The sequence below is a fragment of the Nerophis ophidion genome, linkage group LG28, assembly GCF_033978795.1.
Source record: "Nerophis ophidion isolate RoL-2023_Sa linkage group LG28, RoL_Noph_v1.0, whole genome shotgun sequence".
Classification (NCBI taxonomy): Eukaryota; Metazoa; Chordata; class Actinopteri; order Syngnathiformes; family Syngnathidae; genus Nerophis; species Nerophis ophidion.
In genome coordinates this window covers 18,177,166-18,202,276 of record NC_084638.1, presented here as the reverse complement: position 1 = coordinate 18,202,276, position 25,111 = coordinate 18,177,166, and the positions used below count along the sequence as shown (strand labels likewise).

The 25,111-nt window shown below is 40.8% G+C and overlaps 1 protein-coding gene across 1 annotated transcript; it reads right to left on the bottom strand.

Moving 5' to 3' along the window:
* Positions 1–4,914: 4,914 nt before the first annotated feature.
* Positions 4,915–20,092, bottom strand: LOC133545396 (gastrula zinc finger protein XlCGF57.1-like). Its single transcript, XM_061890938.1, has 3 exons — positions 19,682–20,092; positions 15,032–15,298; positions 4,915–6,587 (listed from the first exon to the last, which is right to left on the bottom strand). The coding sequence occupies exons 1-3, from the start codon at positions 19,782–19,784 to the stop codon at positions 5,083–5,085; spliced, it is 1,875 nt and encodes a 624-aa protein (XP_061746922.1). The 5' UTR covers positions 19,785–20,092; the 3' UTR covers positions 4,915–5,082.
* Positions 20,093–25,111: the final 5,019 nt, after the last annotated feature.

The window sequence follows — 25,111 nt, the reverse complement described above, 5'->3', positions numbered from 1 at the left end:
TTCAAACTGATCCAGCAGCGTGATTGAAAATTATTTTTACTTACAAAAATCAAGGACCCAGGAAACTCAGGAAACAAAATAAAAGGTAGCCTATATAAAACGACATATATGTGCACATATACGCACTGATTGAAAATACAGAACTATAATGCCCATGTTTAGACGTTCTCCAACAAATGCCATCTTGCTTTCCCCTCGTTCTTCTTCTTTTTTCTATTTCCAGCAGTCTAGTAGAACATCTTAGGTGTATTGCTGCCCTCGATTTCCCCCTTCTGTCCTATTGTCAGGTGCAAACACATAATGGCATCTATTAAACAGACAAGAAACAAGGACTCAGGCAGAGACAGTTACATTTGGTTTAATGAGGAAAGACGTATTGGACTGTACTTTACAGAAACAACTTATGCTCTAAAGCAGGGGTGTGAAACTCAAATACAGAGTGGGCCAAAATTTAAAACTGAGCGAAGCCGCGGGCCGAGGTTGAACAAATTGATCCTTTAATAGGGACCCAAACAAGTTTTGCATTTAATATTTACCAAGCAAGGCTTATATAACTTTATAGTGACATGCAAAATCGAGTTTTAAATCAGAATAATTAAAAAATATCAATGGCATATCAAATCAAATAAAAATACAGATTGAATGCCTCTTTTCGGCGGCGGGTTTGAGTTGGGGCGGGGTTTGGTGTTAGCGGGGGTGTATATTGTAGCATCCCTGAAGAGATAGTGATGCAAGGGGTTCTGGGTATTTGTTTGGTTGTGTTTATGTTGTGTTACGGTGCGGATGTTCTCCCAAAATGTGTTTCTCATTCTTGTTTGCTGTGGGTTCACATTGTGGCGTATATTTGTAACAGTGTTAAAGTTGTTCATACGGCCACCTTCAGTGTGACCTGTATGGCTGTTGACCAAGTATGCCTTGCATACACTTGTGTGTGTGTGTGAGCCGCATATATTATGTGAGTGGGCCGGCACGCTGTTTTTATGGAGGAAAAGCGGACGTTTGCGACATGTAGAGAACACCAAAGGCAGTGCTTTTACGGCCCACCCCCAATATTATTGTCCGGGTGGAAGTCGGGAGAAATTCGGGAGGGGCACTGAACTTTGGGAGTCTCCCGGGAAAATCAGGAGGGTTGACGAGTATGAGTATTTGTGGTGAATGCGGTGTTACAGCGGCGGGCCAGCTCTAATGTTAATTTGATATTGCCTCAAGGGCCAAATGAAATTACACGTCGGGCCAAATTTGGCCCGCGGGCCAGAGTTTGACACCCATGCTCTAAAGTAACAGTCTGACTTGCTCCAATATTTATTCAGGGGGGCCCTGAATACATCACCAAACTTGTTGCTAGAAGAATGGGGTAATCAGCAGCTCCAGACACAATATATGATTATACAAAAATGCAAATATGCTGACACTCGTGATATCGCCCTGTCTCTGCTTTGTCTGCATCATGGCACGTGGTGTTTGGCCTTGGCTTGTCAGCAGGCCGTTCCTGGACACAAACGCTGATACAAGACGGCTAGCAATGGATTGGATCACAAGTTGTGCTTTTGCACGAAGACGAAAAAACACAACTTCAGCATAATTGATAATAACTATAGCAACGGCCCTTAAGCAAAAGAGTTGTGTGACAAAATATACATAATTATTCTAACACCTATGGCCCACACTACATTCTACAGTCCGGTAGGTGGCAGTATGAACCTTTTAAGTCATGGCTGCAAACTGCCAGTAAGAAGAAGAAGTAATGGAACTGGTTGCTTGTTTCTCTCGCGAGATCTGACAACATCCAAGGCATCTCCAATACATCTCAACATTACACACATCCTCCAGGCTGAGTTAGTCTAGACCAGGGGTCACCAACGCGGTGCCCACAGGCACCAGGTCGCCCATGAGGGCCAGATGAGTCGCCCGCTGGCCTGTTCTAAAAATAGCTCAAATAGCAGCACTTACCAGTGAGCTGCCTCTATTTTTTAAATTGTATTTATTTACTAGCAAGTTGGTCTCGCTTTGATCGACATTTTTAATTCTAAGAGAGACGAAACTCAAATAGAATTTGAAAATCCAGAATATATTTTAAAGACTTGGTCTTCACTTGTTTAAATAAATTCATTCATTTTTTTTTACTTTGCTTCTTATAACTTTCAGAAAGACAATTTTAGAGAAAAAATACAACCATAAAAATGATTTTTGGATTTTTAAACACATATACCTTTTTACCTTTTAAATTCCTTCCTCTTCTTTCCTGACAATTTAATTCAATGTTCGAGTATTTATTTTTCTATTGTAAAGAATAATAAATACATTTTAATTAAATTCTTCATTTTAGCTTCTGTTTTTTCAACAAAGAATATTTGTGAAATATTTCTTCAAATTTATTATGATTGAAATAAAAAAAAATATTCTGGAAAATCTAGAAAATCTGTAAAATGAAATTTAAATCTTATTTCAAAGTCTTTTAAAATGTTTGTTCTGGAAAATCTAGAAGAAATAATGATTTGTCTTTGTTAGAAATATAGCTTGGTCCAATTTGTTATATATTCTAAGAAAGTGCAGATTGGATTTTAACCTATTTAAAACTTGTCATTAAAATTCTAAAATTAATCCTAATCAGGAAAAATGACTAATGATGTTACATAAATTCTTTTTTTTAATTTTTTTAAAAATGTTTGAATTAGCTCGTTTTTCTCTTCGGTTGAATTTTTAATTTTAAAGAGTCGAAATTGAAGATAAAATATGTCTCATAGTTCATATTTATTGTGAGAAATCATTAACATGATCAGTGTTTCCACAAATATAGATATAATTATTAATAATAACATAGAGTTAAAGGTAAATTGACCAAATTGGCTATTTCTGGCAATTTATTTAAGTGTGTATCAAACTGGTAGCCCTTCCCATTAATCAGTACCCAAGAAGTAGCTATTGGTTTAAAAAAAGTTGGTGACCCATGGTCTAGATGATGAATTAAGCTGTAAAATACTTGAAAGTCATGTAAAGAAAATAATTGAAATAATCGACTACGATAATAAATAGAATAAAATACATACACACAAATATCAACTACATTTATTGTACCGAACTTTAGTTGAAGCATACATTGTTTATTGCATAAAGGTCTGGGGCAGTGGTTCTTCACCTGGGTTCGATCGAACCCTAGGCGTTCGGTGAGTCGGCCTCAGGGGTTCGGCGGAGCCTCCGCCGGGAAGGTTAAGACACACCCAACTCATCGTGTAAATGAAAACTTCTCCCTATCAGTGCATAATGGATACGGCAACTCCAGAAGTCAGACTGATTTGCAGGTGTGTATCTCGTTGTGAGTTCATGCACTGTGTTGGTTTTGTTCTATGAACAAGGTGAATAAAATAACGTTTTTATTTTACGCTAAAGAAGGGTTCGGTGAATGCGCATATGAAACTGGTGGGCTTCGGTACCTTCAACAAGGTTCAGAACCACTCGTCTGGGAACATACATATAAAACAATAACACAACAATATTTATATTACACAAGAGAGTAATAAATACATTTAATAGAATGGATTATAGAGATCCAACAAATTATTCATAAAGTCACACATTTTAAAATTATATAAATAGGACTGTTCAAATAATATATAAAGTAAATAATAATATGCTTCCTGAAGTGGTCCAGAAGATGTTTCAGATGTGAACCAGTAAATATGAACTAAGAGGGATTTATGTGTACTCAAAAGCAAAGGTATGAACACATTTAAAACAAATATTTACATCGTATAAAGGAGTTCATCAATGGAATCATCTACAATTAGAAAACAACATATGTAACACGTCATTATTTCAAAAAACATATAAAACACTATTATGAATAAGTATAAAAGTGAATTATGAATATATACACATACAATGTTTATTGTATGTGACATATTTTATGTACTGTTTATTCTCACCTTTCAGTCAAATTGTTGTGCTCATTTTAAAGTACACAAATGTGTATATTAACTCATGTACTTGACTGAAATAAAAGCCCTAATCTGAAGTGTCAAAACTATAAATGTTAGAGATATGTTAACAAGATTGTGTTACACATACCACAGTGATGTCACATATGTTTTACAGTGGGGCAAAAAAGTATTTAGTCAGCCACCGATTGTGCAAATTCTCCCACTTAAAATGATGACAGAGGTCTGTAATTTTCATCATAGGTACACTTCAACTGTGAGAGACAGAGTGTGAAAAAAAATTCCAGGAATTAACATTGTAGGCATTTTAAAGAATTTATTTGTAAATTATGGTGGAAAATAAGTATTTGGTCAACCATTCAAAGCTTTCACTGATGGAAGGAGGTTTTGGCTCAAAATCTCACGATACATGGCCCCATTCATTCTTTCCTTAACACGGATTAGTCGTCCTGTCCCATTAGCAGAAAAAACAGCCCCAAAGCATGATGTTTCCACCCCCATGCTTCACAGTAGGTATGGTGTTCTCTGGATAAAACTCAGTATTCTTCTTCCTCCAAACACGACGAGTTGAGTTTATACCAAAAAGTTCTATTTTGGTTTCATCTAACCACATGACATTCTCCCAATCCTCTGCTGTATCATCCATGTATCCATTTTGGTATAAACTCAACTCGTCGTGTTTGGAGGAAGAAGAATACTGAGTTGCATCCAGAGAACACCATACCTACTGTGAAGCATGGGGGTGGAAACATCCTGCTTTGGGGCTATTTTTCTGCTAAGGGGACAGGACGATTGATCCGTGTTAAAGAAAGAAACAATGGGGCCATGAATCGTGAGATTTTGAGCCAAAACCTCCTTCCATCAGTGAGAGCTTTGAATGGTTGACCAAATACTTATTTTCTACCACAATTTACAAATAAATTCTTTAAAAATCCTACAATGTGAATTCCTGGATTTTTTTTTCACATTCTGTCTCTCACAGTTGAAGTGTACCTATGATGAAAAAGACCTCTGTCATCATTTTAAGTGGGAGAACTTGCACAATGGTTTGCTGACTAAATACTTTTTTTGCCCCACTGTATTTTCTGATGTTGTAAGAAAGTAAAATGTAACAAAGTTTTGACCGTTTATTTTAAATCCTGCATCTTCATTTGCTGCTGCTGTTCTCACCAGCACACTTGTGTTTCTTACACTGGTACTTATAAGAGAATCTTTCACCACACACACTGCAACTCAACACTTTTTCTCCTGTGTGTGTTCTCATGTGTACTGTAAGTGTGTTTAGGTGACCAAAGCTTTTGTTGCAGCTTGAACAGGAGAATGGTTTTTCACCAGAGTGCATTATCATGTGTGATTTTAATTGCTGTCTTTCTATATAACTTTTACCACATACTGAACATTCAAAAGGTTTTTCACCAGTGTGTGTTCTTAAGTGTACTTTTAAACTTCGATTTAATACAAAACTTTTACCACATTCTGAGCAGGAAAAAGTTTTTTCTCCAGTGTGTACTCTCATGTGTGTTTTGAAATGGTCCCTTCGAGTAAAATCTTTACCACAGACTGAACATGAAAAAGGTTTTTCTCCATTGTGTATTCTAATGTGTGTTTTGAAATGGTCAATTCGTGTAAAACCTTTACCGCAGATTGAACATGAAAAAGGTTTTTCTCCAGTGTGTATTCTCATGTGTGCTTTGAAATGCTCCCTTTGAGTAAAATCTTTACCGCAGATTGAACATGAAAAAGGTTTTTCTCCAGTGTGTGTTCTCATATGTACTTTTAAACTTTGATTTATTACAAAACTTTTACCACATTCTGAGCAGGAAAAAGGTTTTTCTCCACTGTGTATTCTCATGTGTATTTTCAAATAGTGCCTATGAGTAAAATCTTTACCGCAGATTGAACATGAAAAAGGTTTTTTTCCAGTGTGTATTCTCATGTGTATTATCAAATGTTGCTTTTGAATAAAATCTTTACCGCAGATTGAACATAAAAAAGGTTTTTCTCCAGTGTGTGTTCTCATGTGTACTTTCAGCATGTGTTTTAGTCTAAAATCTCTACCACATTCTGAGCAGAAAAAGGGTTTCTCTCCGGTGTGTGTACTCATGTGTCTTTTCAGATTACGATGGTCTTTGAAAGTTTTGTCACAGAGAGAACATGTGAAGCGTGTGTTGTCAGTGTGACATGTCTTATCATCTTTAGAGTCTTCATCATCAGTGTCAGGAGAGTGTGACGTTGTGTCCTCACTATCTGATAGTGGAGCTAAGAGCTTTTCTGCTTGTGATCCTCCACAGTGGTCTCCATCAGCTTCTGTTGTCATGTGTTGTGTCGAGCTGCTGCTTGGAGGCTCCCCCCCTCCCCTCTCCTCACCCTCACCTTTGACCTCATCACCTTCACTCTTCACAGGGACACCAGTCACTGGCATCTTGGTGACATCAACCTCCTCCATTCCTTCAAGATGCTCTCCCTCCTGACTGATGCTGTGTTCCTCCTCTTCCTCTTTAAAATGGAAGGTCAGTGGGTTATTTCCTTCCCTTTGTATTTGCAATGTATGTGGCGGCTCTTCTTCCTCCTTGATGTGGAAAGGCTGTGGCTCCTCCTTGTCCATCCTGAAACTCCACTTCTGTTGCTCAGAGAGATGTTCTTCACAGATGTCTGCAGGACACAAGAAGACAAACATGCTCGATAGGAGTACATCTTTGTTCAGTCACATGTTAGGAGCGATATTGATAAGATTTTACCAATTCAGATTTCATTTTCAATTCTGCTTTAAGATTCGGTTATTTGTGGACTCACTTTTGCTTTCAAATTCGGTAAAAAGGAGAAGAACCAGATCGATTAGCACCAACAGTGAGGTTTTAAGAGGCCCAGACCTTACGAGTCCCCCATGAGGTGCCAGAGGGCCCTAAGGGCAATATTCTTCTTTGACAATATCTATAAAATAAAAATATTTTTGGCTATAAATTAACAAGACGCTACACGTTATTTTTTGGTATTTCACAAAACTTTCCTCCAGAAGGTCTTTCTTTGTCCATGTGATGTCAGATGAAACAAACATTGAGCTGTTTGGCCACAATACCCAGTAACATGTTTGGAGGATAAAAGGTGAGGCCTTTAATCCCAGGAACACCATTCCCACCGTCAAGCATGGTGGTGGTAGTATTATGCTCTGGGCCTGTTTTGCTGCCAATGGAACTGGTGCATTAAATGGGACAATGAAAGAGGAGGATTACCTCCAAATTCTTCAGGACAAGCTAAAATCATCAGCCCGGAGGTTGGGTCTTGGGCGCAGTTGGGTGTTCCAACAGGACAATGACCACAAACTAGAGATGTCCGATAATATAAGACTGCCGACATTATCGGCCGATAAATGCTTCAAAATGTAATATCGTAAATTATTGGTATCGGTTTCAAAATTTTAGGTATCAGTTTCAAAAAGTAAAATGTATGACTTTTTAAAACGCCGCTGTGTACACAGACGTAGGGATAAGTACAGAGCGCCAATAAACCTTAAAGGCACTGCCTTTGTGTGCCGGCCCAATCACATGATATCTACGGCTTTTCACACACAAGTGAATGGTCAACAGCCATACAGGTCACACTGAGGGTGGCCATAGCAACAACTTTAACACTGTTACAAATATGCGCCACACTGTGAACCCACACCAAACACGAATGACAAACACATTTTGGGAGAACATCTGCACCGTAACACAACATAAACACAACAGAACAAATACCCAGAATCCATTGCAGCACTAACTCTTCCGAGACGCTAAAATATACACCCGCCGAATTAAGGTTTTAGAATGGCCTTCCCAAAGTCCCGACTTAAACGTTTGGATAATGCTAAAGAAACAAGTCTATGTCAGAAAACCAGAAGCTTGTGAATGGCTACCAAAAGTGCCTTATTGCAGTAAAACTTGCCAAGGGACATGTAAACAAATATTAACATTTCTGTTTGTATACTTTTGACTCAGCACATTTGGTCACATGTTCAGGACAACCATAATACATTCATAAAAGAGCCAAACTTCTGTGATGAGGAAGCGACTTTTCCAGGGTGTACGCCGCCTTCCGCCCAAATGCAGCTGAGATACATACATAGCGCTTGCAACGAGATCCTGTTTTTTCTCTCTCGAGTTAACATAAAAAGGAGAAAGCAAAATATCTGCGTCATTTCATTTTTCTCAAAATACTTTCCACTGTGTTCGTTATAAAGTTCCACAACTGTTCACGTTATCCCACGCTTGTGCTACAGCACTCATCTCATTGTGCAACATGTGAATGTTTGAAATGGAACTAAACGTGATCTGTGAAAGGGGTACAGATTATTTCCAAAGCAGGGCCCCCATCCACGTATTCAATACTAGAACATATCTGATTAAAACCAACATTATTTTGTCATTTTAATTATAAGTGGGCCATACCAACTATTAGGGTTGTACGGTATACCAGTGTTAGTATAGTACCGCGATACTAATGAATCATTTTCGGTACTATACCGTTCTCTGAAAAGTACCGGTTCCGCACCCCCCCTCTCCCGCGTCGAAGTCAAGTCGTGACATTGCTGGTTTACGAGCAGACGAGCATGTTCGGCGGCACAAATCACGGACTACTTACAAGCAGACACAGTGTGTAGACAGAAAAGGGAGAATGGACGCATTTTGGCTTAAAAACTAAAAATAAAAGTGAAGTTATAACACTGAAACACCCTCAGGAAAAAGTGCTTTAAGACACGGCTAGCTAGCTAACGGCTAACGTCCATCCGCTGTCAGCAGTGTTTTAGCTACATCTAAATCACTAATCCTCGCCTCCATGGCGACAAATAAAGTACGTTTCTTACAAGTAACATTATCACTGCAGGACGAGGAACAGCTAAACATGTTTCACTACACATCTTAGCTCACCGGCTAGAAAATGTAAACAAACGCCACGTATCTAGCCGATACTACTATGATTATGTCAATATTTTTTGGCATCACAACGTCTTCTTTCATTTTTTAAATTGTATATTTTACTTATAAACTTAGGAATCATGTCCCTGGACAGATGAGGACTTTGAATACGACCAATGTATGATCCTGTAACTACTTGGTATCGAATTGATACCCACATTTTTGTGGTATCACCAAAAACTAATGTAAAGTATCAAACAACAGAAGAATAAGTGATTATTACATTTTAACAGAAGTGTAGACAGAACATGTTAAAAGAGAGAGTAAGCAGATATTGACAGTAAATTAACAAGTAGAATAATAATTTATTTTCTACCACTTGTCCTTAATAATGTGTACAAAATAATAGGTGTATAAATGACACAATATGTTACTGCATATGTCAGCAGACTAATTGGGAGTCTTAGTTTGTTTACTTACTACTAAAAGACAAGTTGTCTTGTATGTTCACTATTTTATCTAAGGACTTAACTGCAATAAAAAACATATGTTTAATGTACCCTAAGTTTTTTTGTTAAAATAAAGCCAATAATGCCATTTTTGTGTCCCCCTTTATTTAAAAAAGTACCAAAATAATCTTAATATCGGTACTAGGGGTGTAACAGTACGTGTATTTGTATTGAACCGTTTCGGTACGGGGGTTTCGGTTCGGTGCAGAGTTGTACGAAACGAGTTTCCAGACGGACGTATCAAGTTGCGTAAACAATACTCAAAATGCCGGACATTTGAGGCATTTAAGAAACTCTGCCCTGACAGCTCCGCAAAAGAGGACATGTCCGGTAAAAAGAGGACGTATGGTCAGCCGATCCTAGCCCGGTCGCTGCTAGCACCGGACATGTCCTCTTTTGCGGGGCTGTCAGGGCAGAGTTTCTTAAATGCCTCAAATGTCCGGCATTTTGAATTATGGCTGCATGTATTAACAATGTACGTTCAGGGTTAAGAAGGGGATGAAAACAAAACAGATTGTGCGCACAGCAGCATTTGTGAGGAAGGGGCAGAGAGCGAAAGAGTTATGATAAACGTGCATAAGTCTCCAGGCTCTGCTTTTTATCCATTGATTTATCAGATTTAATTTTTTATTATCTATAGCAGGGGTGTCAAAAGTGTGCCCCGGAGGCCATTTGCGGCCCACAGCTAATGTTTTAAAGGCTCACGGCACATTCTAAAAATACAATCCCCGTTTCCATATGAGTTGGGAAATTGTGTTAGATGTAAAAATAAACGGAATATAATGATTTGCAAATCCTTTTCAACCCATATTCAATTGAATGCACTACAAAGACAAGATATTTGATGTTCAAACTCATAAACATTATTTTTTTTTTGCAAATAATAATTAATTTAGAATTTCATGGCTGCAACATGTGCCAAAGTAGTTGGGAACGGGCATGTTCACTACTGTGTTACATCACCTTTTCTTTTAACAACACTCAATAAACGTTTGAGAACTAAGGAAACTAATTGTTGAAGTTTTCAAAGTGGAATTCTTTCTCATACTGTTGTATGTAGAGCTTCAGTCGTTCAACAATCCGGGGTCTCCGCTGTCGTATTTTACACTTCATAATGCGCCACACTTTTTCGATGGGAGACAGGTCTGGACTGCAGGCGGGCCAGGAAAGTACCCACACTCTTTTACTATGAAACCACGCTGTTGTAACACGTGCCTTGGCATTGTCTTGCTGAAATAAGCAGGGGCGTCCATGATAACGTTGCTTGGATGACAACATATGTTGCTCCAAAACCTGTATGGACCATTTAGCATTAAAAGTGCCTTCACAGATGTGTAAGTTACCCATGCCTTGGGCACTAATACACCCCCATACCATCACAGATGCTGGCTTTTGAACTTTGCGCCTACAACAACCCGGATGGTTATTTTCCTCTTTGTTCCGGAGGACACCACGTCCACAGTTTCCAAATATAATTTTAAAGGTGGACTAGTCAGACCACAGAACACATTTCCACTTTGCATCAGTTCATCTTAGATGAGCCCGGGCCGAGTGAAGCCAGCGGCGTTCCTTGGTGTTGTTAATAAATGGGTTTTGCTTTGCACAGCAGAGTTTTAACTTGCGCTTACAGATGTAGCAACCAACTGTAGTTACTGACAGTGGTTTTATGAAGTGTTCCTGAGCCCATGTGGTGATATCCTTTACACACTGATGTCAGTTTTTGATGCAGTACCGCCTGAGGGATCAAAGGTCCATAATATCATCACTTACATGCAGTGATTTCTCCAGATTCTCGGAACCGTTTGATGATTTTACGGACCGTAGTTGGTAAAATCCCTAAATTATTTGCAATAGCTCGTTGAGAAATGTTGTTCTAAAACTGTGTGACAATTTGCTTACAAATTGGTGACCCTCGCCCCATCCTTGTTTGTGAATTACTTAGCATTTCATGGAAGCTGCTTTTATACCCAATCATGGCACCCACCTGTTCCCAATTAGCCTGAACACCTGTGGGATGTTCCAAATAAGTGTTTGATGAGCACTTCTCAACTTTATCAGTATTTATTGCCACCTTTCCCAACAACTTTGTCAAGTGTTGCTGGCATCAACTTCTAAAGTTAATGATTATTTGCAAAAAAAAAAAAAAAACGTTTATGAGTTTGAACATTGAATATATGTTGTCTTTGTAGCATATTCAACTGAATATGGATTGAAAATTATTTGCAAATCATTGAATTCCGTTTATATTTACATTTAAAGGGGAACATTATCACCAGACCTATATAAGCGTCAATATATACCTTGATGGTGCAGAAAAAAGACCATCCATTTTTTTAACCAATTTCCGAACTCTAAATGGGTGAATTTTGGCGAATTAAACGCCTTTCTGTTTATCGCGCTGGAGGCGATGACGTCAGAATGTGACGTCGCCGAGGTAACACACCCACCATTTTCATTTTCAACACATTACAAACACCGGGTCTCAGCTCTGTTATTTTCCGTTTTTTTGACTATTTTTTGGAACCTTGGGAGACATCATGCCTCGTCGGTGTGTTGTCGGAGGGTGTAACAACACTAACAAGGAGGGATTCAAGTTGCACCACTGGCCCGGAGATGCGAAAGTGTCTGCCGCCAGACCCCCATTGAATGTGCCAGAGTGTCTCCACATTTGACCGGCGATGCTAAGGCAGACATGGCACAGAGATGTATGGATAACCTGCAGATGCATTTGCAACGATAGTCAACGAAATCACAAAGGTGAGTTTTGTTGATGTTGACTGCCAGCTAATCGATGCTAACATGCTATTTACCGGCGGTGCTGAAGCAGACATGGCACAGAGAGGTATGGATAACCTGTAGATGCATTTGCAACTATATTACGTTTCCTTCCACCCACATTTAATGCGAAAAAAAAACACTTACCAATCGACGGATTTAAGTTGCTCCAGTGTCAAAAGATGCGAAAGTCCTGATTGTTTGGTCCGCACATTTTACCGGCGATGCTAACGCAGCTATTAGGCCATGCTATGGCTATGAAGATCGTCAATAGCTATTCGCTCAATAACTTCAGTTTCTTCGTCAATATTTTCATACTCCAACCATCTGTTTCAATACATGCGTAATCTGTTGAATCGCTTAAGTCGCTGAAATCCGAGTTTGAATCCGAGCTAATGTCACTATATCTTGCTGTGGTATTCCCATTGTTTGTTTACATTGGCATTACTGTATGACATCACAGGGAAATGGCCAGTGTCTTCGCAGAGAGCCAAATATAAGGCTCTTTAAAGCTTTATTTAGGGATATTCCGAGGCCAGTAAAATTTTGAAAAAAAATTCAAAAAATACAACAAGCCACTGGGAACTGATTTTTATTGTTTTTAACCCTTTTGAAATTGTGATAATGTTCCCCTTTAACACAATTTCCCAACTCATATGGAAACGGGGTTTGTACTATTAAAATAAACAAAAACATAACAAAAGTGAAATAGAAAAGCTTGAAGGTTAAATGTAATTTAGAAAAAGTTGCAATGTTGACTAATAAAACAAAGCTGTTTTGTTTTCTTTCAAACTGTCATTGCTCAAACCCTAATATTGAATCAAAATCAATGTGATTATGAATTATTGACCTATCCAAGGTTCCCATCACTTCACATCAAATATTCCACTAAGAACACTATTTTTGGTGGAAGATTTTGCAAATTTTGCAAAAAAAAATGTTCTGCCTCAGTTATTAAGATTACTTTATTTAGTGTGTGTTTTATGTCCGAGTCATTACAGTTGGTTCTGTTAAGTGACCTGTACCTTTAAGAAACACGTAGGTAGGTCACGTGTTTAGACTGCGGAAAGATTTCAGACTGTTGCACACAACTCCGCTTTACTCCTCGTGTTTCAGCAAACAATTATCACATCTTATGCTGTTCGTGGCATTGTTGGTATGTACCTATCTTTAATGTTTATAGTACACAATGAATCATATTTAGCTGTGAAATGTGTGTGTTTTATGATGTTAGACGATCTCTGATTACATCACTTGTCCAGTAACTTTAATTTGTTGTCATCTGCCACCATCTAGTGGACGTTTGTTGTACTGTTACTTAAGACAATTTAAACGGTAGAAGGCTCATCTGTCACTGGTATTATTAATCATAACAACACATACAGTGGTGTGTGACACAGTTAAACTTATATTTAATTCAAACGGAATACTTGATCATCATTGGTCTGTGATATGACATTATTAAGTTCATTTAATTCATGCATTTACATTTACAATGTTTGTGTCCTACAGTGTCACCCTTGCAATTGTCAATAAACCTGGCCCCCATCAGTCAACTTGGTGTTCAGAGTTTTGATGAGCGGAAGGTGTTGAACTTACTGCCTTCGTGTACAAGTGTGCTTAAGGAAGGCAGGATAAAAATTATATTTTGTTGTTTTCTTACTGTCCCAAAAATAAACCGAACCGTGGCCTCTAAACCGAGGTACGTACCGAACCGAAATTTTTGTGTACCGTTACACCCCTAACCGGTAGCAAAATATTGGTATTGTTACAACACTTAATTTCCCCTCGGGGATTATTAAAGTATTTCTGATTCTGATTGCGTATTTATTGGCCGTCTTCAAAGTAATTAACTTTCCGGAACAACTTCTTAAATTTTGATTCACAGAAAGTTTCATCAGTCACAAATAGTTTGCACTCAGACAACTTAACCGCGAGGGGGCTGACAAAATAAAGACTTTAGAAAAATAAGTCAACTTTGCTAATTAGTACTAATAAAATAGATTGATTGAGACATTGCTGGACAGCAGAGAAGTAACTAAATCCAAACAAACGTTGAAATAATTTTTTTTAGGATATCTGGCTTGTATCTTCAGTAGGGATATAAATCGTTAGGAATTTATCGATATGATACCCTAATCGATACCAGTATTTATCCGTACTCTTATCGGTACTACATGTCATTTGTGAAAATAAAAAAGTGGAAAAAAGGCATTTTAAATAGCATTCCTATTAGCACAAGAAGTTGAACACCTCTAACATGATGTTCTGTAAGATCTCAGAGCAGGGAAGTCTTTTATCAGCAGCTGTTTATTTGAAGTCTTAAAGAAGTCAACTATGTGTGCAGTGCAAGGTGAAATGCAGTTATGTCATCTTCTTGTCAATAACACACACATCAAACTTTTGGATAATGTTGCTACCTTATTTATCATTATTCAGAGCTGATTTTAATGTGTAGCAGCGGCAGCTGAACTCAATGTGACAACATGTCATAGTTACGTCAGTCAGCTGCTATCAAAAATACAAATAGTTGTGTCGTTAGTCCAGAATCTTTACGGTCCTCGTGGATGACATAATTAGGAACCAGTTTTAATAAAAAAAAAATGGTACTTGGTATATACATCTCTAATCTTCACTACTAAACCTTTGAAATATGCTGACATATGTGCTGCTAAAGGTAAATAAACAGTAGCCATATAGAATGTTTGCCTTCATTTGACCACGTGAGGTTAGGAGGACGGCCTCTAGGTCACATGGTTACACCCCAGAAATTACGCTGTTGATGATTGATGAGCATTAATTTTTAAATGGTGGTGTTAAAAAGCAAATATATCTCCATCTTTAGTCATAAATGTGGCCCCCGGATGAACATATGTCACAAACATTGTATTAGATGATATGCGGATGTTGTGCTTACTTGGACTGTGATGAAGCTGTGAGGACTCAGGTGGTTTGTCTTCATGCTTTTCAGTCTTCACAGAGACAACAGTCAGTGGAAACTTGCTGAGATCAGCCTCCTCCTGCCCTACAGGACACTCTCCCTCCTCTTCCTCTTTAAAATAAGGAGGTTGAGGATCTTCCTCGTCCCTTTTAAAATGTGAGGGCTGGGGATACTCTAAAGTGAAACTGTCCCCCTGCAGATGAGGGAGACATTCTTCTTTGTGTTCAATCAGCTGATGGATGTCTACAGGACACAAACAGAACACATTTTAACTCCTACGTGCTAAGTATTAAATTGTACATGAAATAATGGGCTGTGGCTTTTGAAAATGTTATTAATCAAGTGTTTTATTGGAAATGTTTTTGAGTAATCGAGTAACGGGATAAAACATTTTGTTGCTTGGTTAAAAACACATTTAAGCAACTTTAAGACATTTCACTTAATAATGAACGGCCAATTGGTTTGAGATGGTATGAGATCAAGATCTTTAGACCATGCTTGTTTTTTTCGACAAAGTGAAGGTACCAATGATTGTCACACACACTCGGTGTGTTGAGATTATTCCCTGCATTTGGCCCATAACCCTTAATCAACCCTTGGGAGGTGAGGGCAGCAGTGAGCTGCCGCTGTGTCCGCGCGCGGGAATCATGTTTATGGTGATTTGATGCTGAGTGCCAAGCAGGGAAGTAATGGGTCCCGTTTTTATAGTCTTTAGTATGACTCAGCCGGGGTTTGAACTCACAACCTACCGATCTCAGGGCGGACACTCTAACCACTAGGCCACTGAGTAAGTCAATGGAGTCAATGTTGTAGTAGGTTAAGGGCTGCACCAATATGAAGGAAATAATAGGTCAGTATATTTTTGAAACGATGGCGAGCGCCTGGTGGCCGGGCCTGTTCCCATGGGCACAGCCCGAAGAGGCAACGTGGGTCACCCCTCCAATGGGCTCACCAACCATAGCAGGGGCCATAGAGGTCGGGTGCAATGTGAGCTGGGCGGCAGCCGAAGGCAGGGCACTTGGCGGTCCGATCCTCGGCTACAAAAGCTAGCTCTTGGGATGTGGAACGTCGCCTCACTGAGGGGGAAAGAGCCTGAGCTAGTGCGCGAAGTGGAGAAGTTCCGGCTGGATATAGTCGGACTCACTTCGACGCACAGCAAGTGCTCTGGAACCACACCTCTGGAGAGGGACTGGACCCTCTTCCACTCTGGCGTTGCCGTCAGTGAGAGGCGACGGGCTGGGGTGGCAATTCTGGTTGCCCCCCGGCTTAAAGCCTGCACGTTGGAGTTCAACCCGGTGGACGAAAGGGTAGCCTCCCTCCGCCTTCGGGTGGGGGAACGGGTCCTGACGCACCAAACAACAGTTCAGAGTACCCGCCCTTTTTGGGTACACTCGAGGGAGTACTGGAGAGGGAGATTCCCTTGTCCTACTTGGGGGACTTCAACGCTCATGTTGGCAACGACAGTGGAACCTGGAGAGGCGTGATTGGGAAGAATGGCCGCCCGGATCTGAACCCGAGTGGTGTTTTGTTATTGGACTTTTGTGCTCGTCACAGTTTGTCCATTACAAACACCATGTTTAAACATAAGGGTGTCCATATGTGCACTTGGCACCAGGACACCCTAGGCCGCAGTTCCATGATCGACTTTGTAGTTGTGTCATCGGATTTGCGGCCTTATGTTTTGGACACTCGGGTGAAGAGAGGAGCGGAGCTTTCTACCGATCACTACCTGGTGGTGAATTGGCTGCGATGGTGGGGGAGGATGCCGGACAGACCTGGGAGGCCCAAACGCATTGTGAGGGTCTGCTGGGAACGTCTGGCAGAGTCTCCTGTCAGAGAAAGTTTCAATTCCCACCTCCGGAACAACTTCGAACATGTCACGAGGGAGGTGCTGGACATTGAGTCCGAGTGGACCCTGTTCCGCACCTCTATTGTCGAGGCGGCTGATTGAAGCTGTGGCCGCAAGGTAGTTGGTGCCTGTCGGGGCGGCAATCCTAAAACCCCTTGGTGGACACCAGCGGTGAGGGATGCCGTCAAGCTGAAGAAGGACTCCTATCGGGTCCTTTTGGCTCATAGGACTCCGGAGGCAGTGGACAGGTACCGACAGGGCAAGCGGTGTGCGGCTTCAGCGGTCGCGGAGGCAAAAACTTGGACATGGGAGGAGTTCGGGGAAACCATAGAAAACAACTTCCGGACGGCTTCGAAGCGATTCTGGACCACCGTCCGCCGCCTCAGGAAGGGGAAGCAGTGCACTATCAACACCGTGTATGGTGCAGATGGTGTTCTGCTGACCTCAACTGCGGATGTTGTGGATAGGTGGAAGGAATACTTCGAAGACCTCCTCAATCCCACCAACACGTCTTCCTATGAGGAAGCAGTGCCTGGGTAATCTGAGGTGGACTCTCCTATTTCTGGGGCTGAGGTCGCTGAGGTAGTTAAAAAACTCCTCGGTGGCAAGGCCCCGGGGGTGGACGAGAGCCGCCCGGAGTTCCTTAAGGCTCTGGATGCTGTGGGGCTATCTTGGTTGACAAGACTCTGCAGCATCGCGTGGACATCAGGGGCGGTACCTCTGGATTGGCAGACCGGGGTGGTGGTTCCTCTCTTTAAGAAGGGGGACCGGAGGGTGTGTTCCAACTATCGTGGGATCACACTCCTCAGCCTTCCCGGTAAGTTTTATTCAGGTGTACTGGAGAGGAGGCTACGCCGGATAGTCGAACCTCGGATTCAGGAGGAACAGTGTGGTTTTCGTCCTGGTCGTGGAACTGTGGACCAGCTCTATACTCTCGGCAGGGTTCTTGAGGGTGCATGGGAATATGACCAACCAGTCTACATGTGCTTTGTGGACTTGGAGAAGGCACTCGACCGTGTCCCTCGGGAAGTCCTGTGGGGAGTGCTCAGAGAGTATGGGGTATCGGACTGTCTTATTGTGGCGGCCCGCTCCCTGTACGATCAGTGTCAGAGCTTGGTCCGCATTGCCAGCAGTAAGTCGAACACATTTCCAGTGAGGGTTGGACTCCGCCAAGGCTGTCCTTTGTCACCGATTCTGTTCATAACTTTTATGGACAGAATTTCTAGACACAGCCAAGGCGTTGAAAGGTTCCGGTTTGGTGACCGCAGGATTAGTTAGGTCTCTGCTTTTTGCAGATGATGTGGTCCTGATGGCTTCATCTGACCGGGATCTTCAGCTCTCACTGGATCGGTTTGCAGCCGAGTGTGAAGCGACCGGAATGAGAATCAGCACCTCCAAGTCCGTGTCCATGGTTCTCGCCCGGAAAAGGGTGGAATGCCATCTCCGGGTTGGGGAGGAGACCCTGCCCCAAGTGGAGGAGTTCAAGTACCTAGGAGTCTTGTTCACGAGTGGTTCGTGAGATCGACAGGCGGATCGGTGCGGCGTCTTCAGTAATGCGGACGTTGTACCGATCCGTTGTGGTGAAGAAGGAGCTGAGCCGGAAGGCAAAGCTCTCAATTTACTGGTCAATCTACGTTCCCATTATCACCTATGGTCATGAGCTTTGGGTCATGACCGAAAGGATAAGATCACGGGTACAAGCGGCCGAAATGAGTTTCCTCCGCCGTGTGGCAGGGCTCTCCCTTAGAGATAGGGTGAGAAGCTCTGCCATCCGGGAGGGACTCAAAGTAAAGCCGCTGCTCCTTCACATCGAGAGGAGCCAGTTGAGGTGGTTCGGGCATCTGGTCAGGATGCCACCCAAAAGCCTCCCTAGGAAGGTGTTTAGGGCACGTCCAACCGGTAGGAGGCCACGGGGAAGACCCAGGACACGTTGGGAAGACTATGTCTCCCGGCTGGCCTGGGAACGCCTCGGGATCCCCCGGGAAGAGCTAGACGAAGTGGCTGGGGAGAGGGAAGTCTGGGTTTCCCTGATTAGGCTGTTGCCCCCGCGACCCGACCTCGGATAAGCGGAAGAAGATGGATGGATGGATGGATTTTTGAAACACATAAATAACGTGTCAAACTTTCCAGCTATCAGGCTAGTTTTACAGCGTCAGTTACCATGGTAACTGACTCTGACTATGTCTTACCTCTCTTATTTTTGTAGGTAAAACTCTCGAGCATTACATACTCAGGACTTTGCACTTAACCTGCTCTCTGGAATATTCCCCCGGTGACTGTGTGAGTTTTGTGTAAACATGTTGATGCACATTGTTACAAACTGAGAGGAACATCAACCTCTCATAAATATTGTGTGTTTGGAACTGTCTCGTTCTTATGAACAATGTGAAACAATCAATGCATCATCCTCACATAAATAAATGATAAATGGGTTGTACTTGTATAGCGCTTTTCTACCTTCAAGGTACTCAAAGCGTTTTGACACTACTTCCACATTTACCCATTCACACACCGATGGAGGGAGCTGCCATGCAAGGCGCCAACCAGCACCCATCAGGAGCAAGGGTGAAGTGTCTTGCTGAGGACACAACGGACGTGACGAGGTTCGTACTAGGTGGGATTTGAACCAGGGACCCTCGGGTTGCACACGGCCACTCTCCCACTGCGCCACGCCGTCCCACATGACAATTCATCTTCCTATAGACAATCTATTCAAGAATAGTGTTAATAATGAAATATAAAGTTAGTAAAGATGTGACAGTAAGAAGTAAACAAACCTGTTCTGTGTAACACAACTTGATGTTTTTGTTGTTGTCGCTCCTTCTCCTCTTTTGTTGGACAAAGTTCCTCCTCATACACTGCTACTGTTCTTTCGCACATTTTCACACAATCACAACACTTTACACTCACACTTGATCTCTGCTTAGCGATGTGTTTTGATCACTTCCGCCTCTCTTTGTTAGCAGCTAACAAGCTAAGCTAACTAGCAAGCTAAGCTAGCCCGAGATGCATCAAAGTGCGCTCAGACTAATATAACCGGATGCAAACAGTTATTAACGATGTTTACTCTATTTACTAGAGTCTAATAAAGGACATATATGTGTACATGGAGGCACAGATTAAGAACACTGAACTGTGACGACTCTTCACCGTCAGACGCCATCTTGCTTTATCCTCGCGGTGTTTGGTTCGCGCTCAGTGTTGTCAGATCTCGCGAGAGAAACAAGTAACCAGCTCTTTTCCAGATCTCGCGAGACGGTAAAACTATTTTATTATATACTATTTACTTATTCTGAAAATAAAACTACGCTTGTCCATTTCAAATGTTCAAAAGAAACACATCGAGCTTATTTTCGTAAAAATATTCAATTATTTATCAATGTTTTGAAACGAAAGTAACATATGGAAAGAAAAAAATATATATATTTATTCATTCCGTTTTTATAATGTATTTTAGAAGGTTTTCATGTTATTTTTAAATTTTCCTTTGGCATTATATATATATATATATATATATATATATATATATATATATATATATATATATATATATATAAAGTCACCCCACATTCTAAAATACATTCTAAAAACTATTAGCATTAAAGCAAAAAATAATATCATGTGTGTAATATTTCTTTTGTTTCTTTTGGGGCTTTTGTCTTTCCTTACGCAACTATTGTTTCAATACATTGGTAAATATTTCATTATTATTACGGGGTAAAAAAAAAGAGTATATATATATATATATATATTATGTATGTATATATAAATATATACATGTATATATATATGTGTATATATATATATATAAATATATACATGTATATATATATGTATATATATATATATATATATATATATATGTATATATATATATATATATATATGTATATATATATATATATATATATATATATATATATACATATATATATATATATATATATATATATATATATATATATATATATATATATATATATATATATATATATATATAGTAATTACAGCAAGGTGGTCTTGCTGCTGGGCCCTAGGCTTCTCGCACCTCCACTGATGCCTTTGGTGGACTGTGCATGGCAGGGAGGTCCTCTTTCCTAGGCAGGCCTGAACCTGACCGCATACCAGAATATACAGTATATACATATATATATATATATATATATATATATATATTTATATATATATATATATATATATATATATATATATATATATATATAGTCGAACCTCGGATTCAGGAGGAACAGTGTGGTTTTCGTCCTGGTCGTGGAACTGTGGACCAGCTCTATACTCTCGGCAGGGTTCTTGAGGGTGCATGGGAGTTTGCCCAACCAGTCTACATGTGCTTTGTGGACTTGGAGAAGGCATTCGACCGTGTCCCTCGGGAAGTCCTGTGGGGAGTGCTCAGAGAGTATGGGGTATCGGACTGTCTTATTGTGGCGGTCCGTTCCCTGTACGATCAGTGCCAGAGCTTGGTCCGCATTGCCGGCAGTAAGTCGAACACATTTCCAGTGAGGGTTGGACTCCGCCAAGGCTGTCCTTTGTCACCGATTCTGTTCATAACTTTTATGGACAGAATTTCTAGGCGCAGTCAAGGCGTTGAGGGGTTCCGGTTTGGTAACCGCAGGATTAGGTCTCTGCTTTTTGCAGATGATGTGGTCCTGATGGCTTCATCTGACCGGGGTCTTCAGCTCTCGCTGGATCGGTTCGCAGCCGAGTGTGAAGCGACCGGAATGAGAATCAGCACCTCCAAGTCCGAGTCCATGGTTCTCGCCCGGAAAAGGGTGGAGTGCCATCTCCGGGTTGGGGAGGAGACCCTGCCCCAAGTGGAGGAGTTCAAGTACCTAGGAGTCTTGTTCACGAGTGAGGGAAGAGTGGATCGTGAGATCAACAGGCGGATCGGTGCGGCGTCTTCAGTAATGCGGACGTTGTACCGGTCCGTTGTGGTGAAGAAGGAGCTGAGCCGGAAGGCAAAGCTCTCAATTTACCGGTCGATCTACGTTCCCATCCTCACCTATGGTCATGAGCTTTGGGTCATGACCGAAAGGATAAGATCACGGGTACAAGCGGCCGAAATGAGTTTCCTCCGCCGTGTGGCGGGGCTCTCCCTTAGAGATAGGGTGAGAAGCTCTGCCATCCGGGAGGAACTCAAAGTAAAGCCGCTGCTCCTTCACATCGAGAGGAGCCAGATGAGGTGGTTCGGGCATCTGGTCAGGATGCCACCCGAACGCCTCCCTAGGGAGGTGTTTAGGGCACGTCCAACCGGTGGGAGGCCACGGGGAAGACCCAGGACACGTTGGGAAGACTATGTCTCCCGGCTGGCCTGGGAACGCCTCGGGATCCCCCGGGAAGAGCTAGACGAAGTGGCTGGGGAGAGGGAAGTCTGGGTAACCCTGCTTAGGCTGTTGCCCCCGCGACCCGACCTCGGATAAGCGGAAGATGATGGATGGATGGATGGATATATATATACATATATATATATATATATATATATATATGTGTGAATATATATATATATATATATATATATATATATATATATATATATATATATATATATATATATATATATATGTTTATCAGCTACAATAATAATAAGGGAATAAGCGGTAGAAATGGATAAATATATATATATATATATATATATATATATATATATATATATATATATATATATATATATATATATATATATATATATATATATAAATTAATGCGTTACTGTGAACATTAACTTTTTAGTTATTTCTGGGTTTTTTTAAGCTACCATTAATGCCCTTTTAAGCCTTCATTTCAAGGCCTACTGAAACCCACTACTACCGACCACGCAGGCCGGTTTACTTTACTAAATACCAATTTAAAATTTACCGCAAAGTGTCTGGTTGAAAACATCGTGGAATGATGACAGTTATGTTGACGCGTGCTTGTGACGTTATTGGTTGTAGCGGACATTTTGTTCCAGCACCACTCACGGCTAAAAGTCGTCCGATTTAATCGCATAATTACACAGTATTCTGGACATCCGTGTTGCTGAATCTTTTGCAATTTGTTCAATTAATAATGGATACTACAAAGAAGAATGCTGTTGGTGGAAAGCGGTGTATTGCAGCTGCCTTTAGCAACACAAACTCAGCCGGTGTTTCTTTGTTTGTTGTGAAGCTTTATTATGGAACAGAGCAGTCAAGCAAACATTTTTTTCTACCACGTCTTCGGTGAAAAAACTAAGGTAATAAGTCGGCTCTTACCGTAAACATGAGCGGAGCTTTTGTCGTTCTTCCTGCAGCTGTCAAAGAGGTAGCTGCGACTTTCTTGGCTCCTCCATGGCTTCCCTCAGAGACACTGGCGGTCACCACACCCCTCCGACTTTCAGGTATGACTATATAATCCCACTAAAACACCAGTAACACAATAAGCAGGTAAGAGATTTTCCAGAATTATCCTGGTAAATGTGTCTAATAACATCTGAATCTCTCCCACTGCCCTCGTCTTTTTGTCTTCAAGTCCTTTACTCTCACTATCCTCATCCACGAATCTTTCATCCTCGCTCAAATTAATGGGGAAATCGTCGCTTTCTCGGTCCAAATTGCTCTTGCTGCCGGTGGCTATGATTATAAACAATGTGAAGATATCAGGAGCCCTACAACCCATGACGTCACACGCACATCGTCTGCTACTTCCGGTACAGGCAAGGCTTTTTTATTAGCGACCAAAAGTTGCGAACTTTATCGTCGATGTTCTCTACTAAATCCTTTCAGCAAAAATATGGCAATATCGCGAAATGATCAAGTGTGACACATAGAATAGACCTGCTATCCCTGTTTGAATAATAACATCTTATTTCAGTAGGCCTTTCAGTACTGTTATTGCACTGGAGAATAATACAATCTGTTGATCAACTTGACATGCATTTTTTATCACTGAACTCTGCTAAGCCATGTGGTCTACATACAACACACAAAGACAAAGATATGTTTCAGAGGGCCAATTCATTTCAGGCCAGAACAAATTGACAAAACTATTTTAAATAGCTGCAACATAACATACATATGTAACAAACAGCATAAAAACAACATGGCACAAAATAGCTGTAAACCTGGCTTCACCCAAGAAAGGCACACTTGACATACACAAAGCCTAACCAGGTATTTTTTTTTTCTCAAGGAATTGTGAAATAAAATCATGTCTTCATGAGATCAACACTTTACTGAAGCCCAGAACACTCTACACATGTCCCCAGTTTTAGGTTAGAGATAAAGAAATATTGGCATGGCCCACTAGGATCCCTCTTTATGTTTGTGAACTTTATAGTCTATACATTTACAGCGATGTGATAATCAAACACTCTAGAAGTCTAGAATGAAAGAGTATATAAGAGAATTGACAGAGTGTGTGTACCTTCAGTGATGAATGAAGAGCAGAGGCAGAGTTTGGTTTGTCTTCTTTAACTTGCTTTCCATTTTTATATACTCACTGTCCACTGTGTCCAGGTATGTGGAACATGTTTCCGTGCCATTTGCTGTTTGACGCTCGATATCATGCTAATTAGCTGCCAGAAATCGGGTGACTCCACTGTAGAAATAGCCTGCATGTCTTCTAGCACTTATGCTGGGATGTCTCTATCAATGCTGTCCTGGCTAGCAGTCCCTCTGGTAAAATTCAGCCGCTGTTGCTTCGATGGTGTTGGAGGTGAAGGTGAAGTGTCTCTCTTTACTAGCTTTGTCGAAGCATGTTGATCTGGTAGCTGTTTCAGCAGATTTTAATTGCTGTTTTGGGCAGTAGATAGGATCTTTGATCTAAGACACAACTTACATTTAACTAAAATGTTCTTTTCTGTGTACTCGACAAAAGAAAAGTACTGAAAATATCTCTATGTTTAGAAGAAACTAGACTTTGGCTCAACTTCTTAGTAAACACAGACACGCACCTCCTCCCACACATACACACACACACACACAAACTGCGCGCCTTTTCTCCAATTCTACTTCTGCAGCTCTCCAGTAAAACACACTCAGATCGTCTCAGTTTCTCCACAATACCACTGAAAAATAACGTAAAATAACATAGTGAAGCATCATGTATTAACGATAACTGAGTTACTAAATATAAAATAATAACGTGTTAGACTACTAGTTACTGCCGAAAATAACGGCTCTACAGTAGCGCGATACTTTGTAACGCGTTAGTCCCAACACTGCAGTTCAGTG

Coding starts and splice junctions, on each gene's coding strand:
- LOC133545396 (XM_061890938.1), bottom strand. CDS start 19,784: ATGTGCGAAAGAACAGTAGCAGTGTATGAGGAGGAACTTTGTCCAACA. Junction 15,299..19,681: donor AGTTGTGTTACACAGAACAG/GTTTGTTTACTT, acceptor TGTGTCCTGTAG/ACATCCATCAGCTGATTGAA. Junction 6,588..15,031: donor ACAGCTTCATCACAGTCCAA/GTAAGCACAACA, acceptor TGTGTCCTGCAG/ACATCTGTGAAGAACATCTC.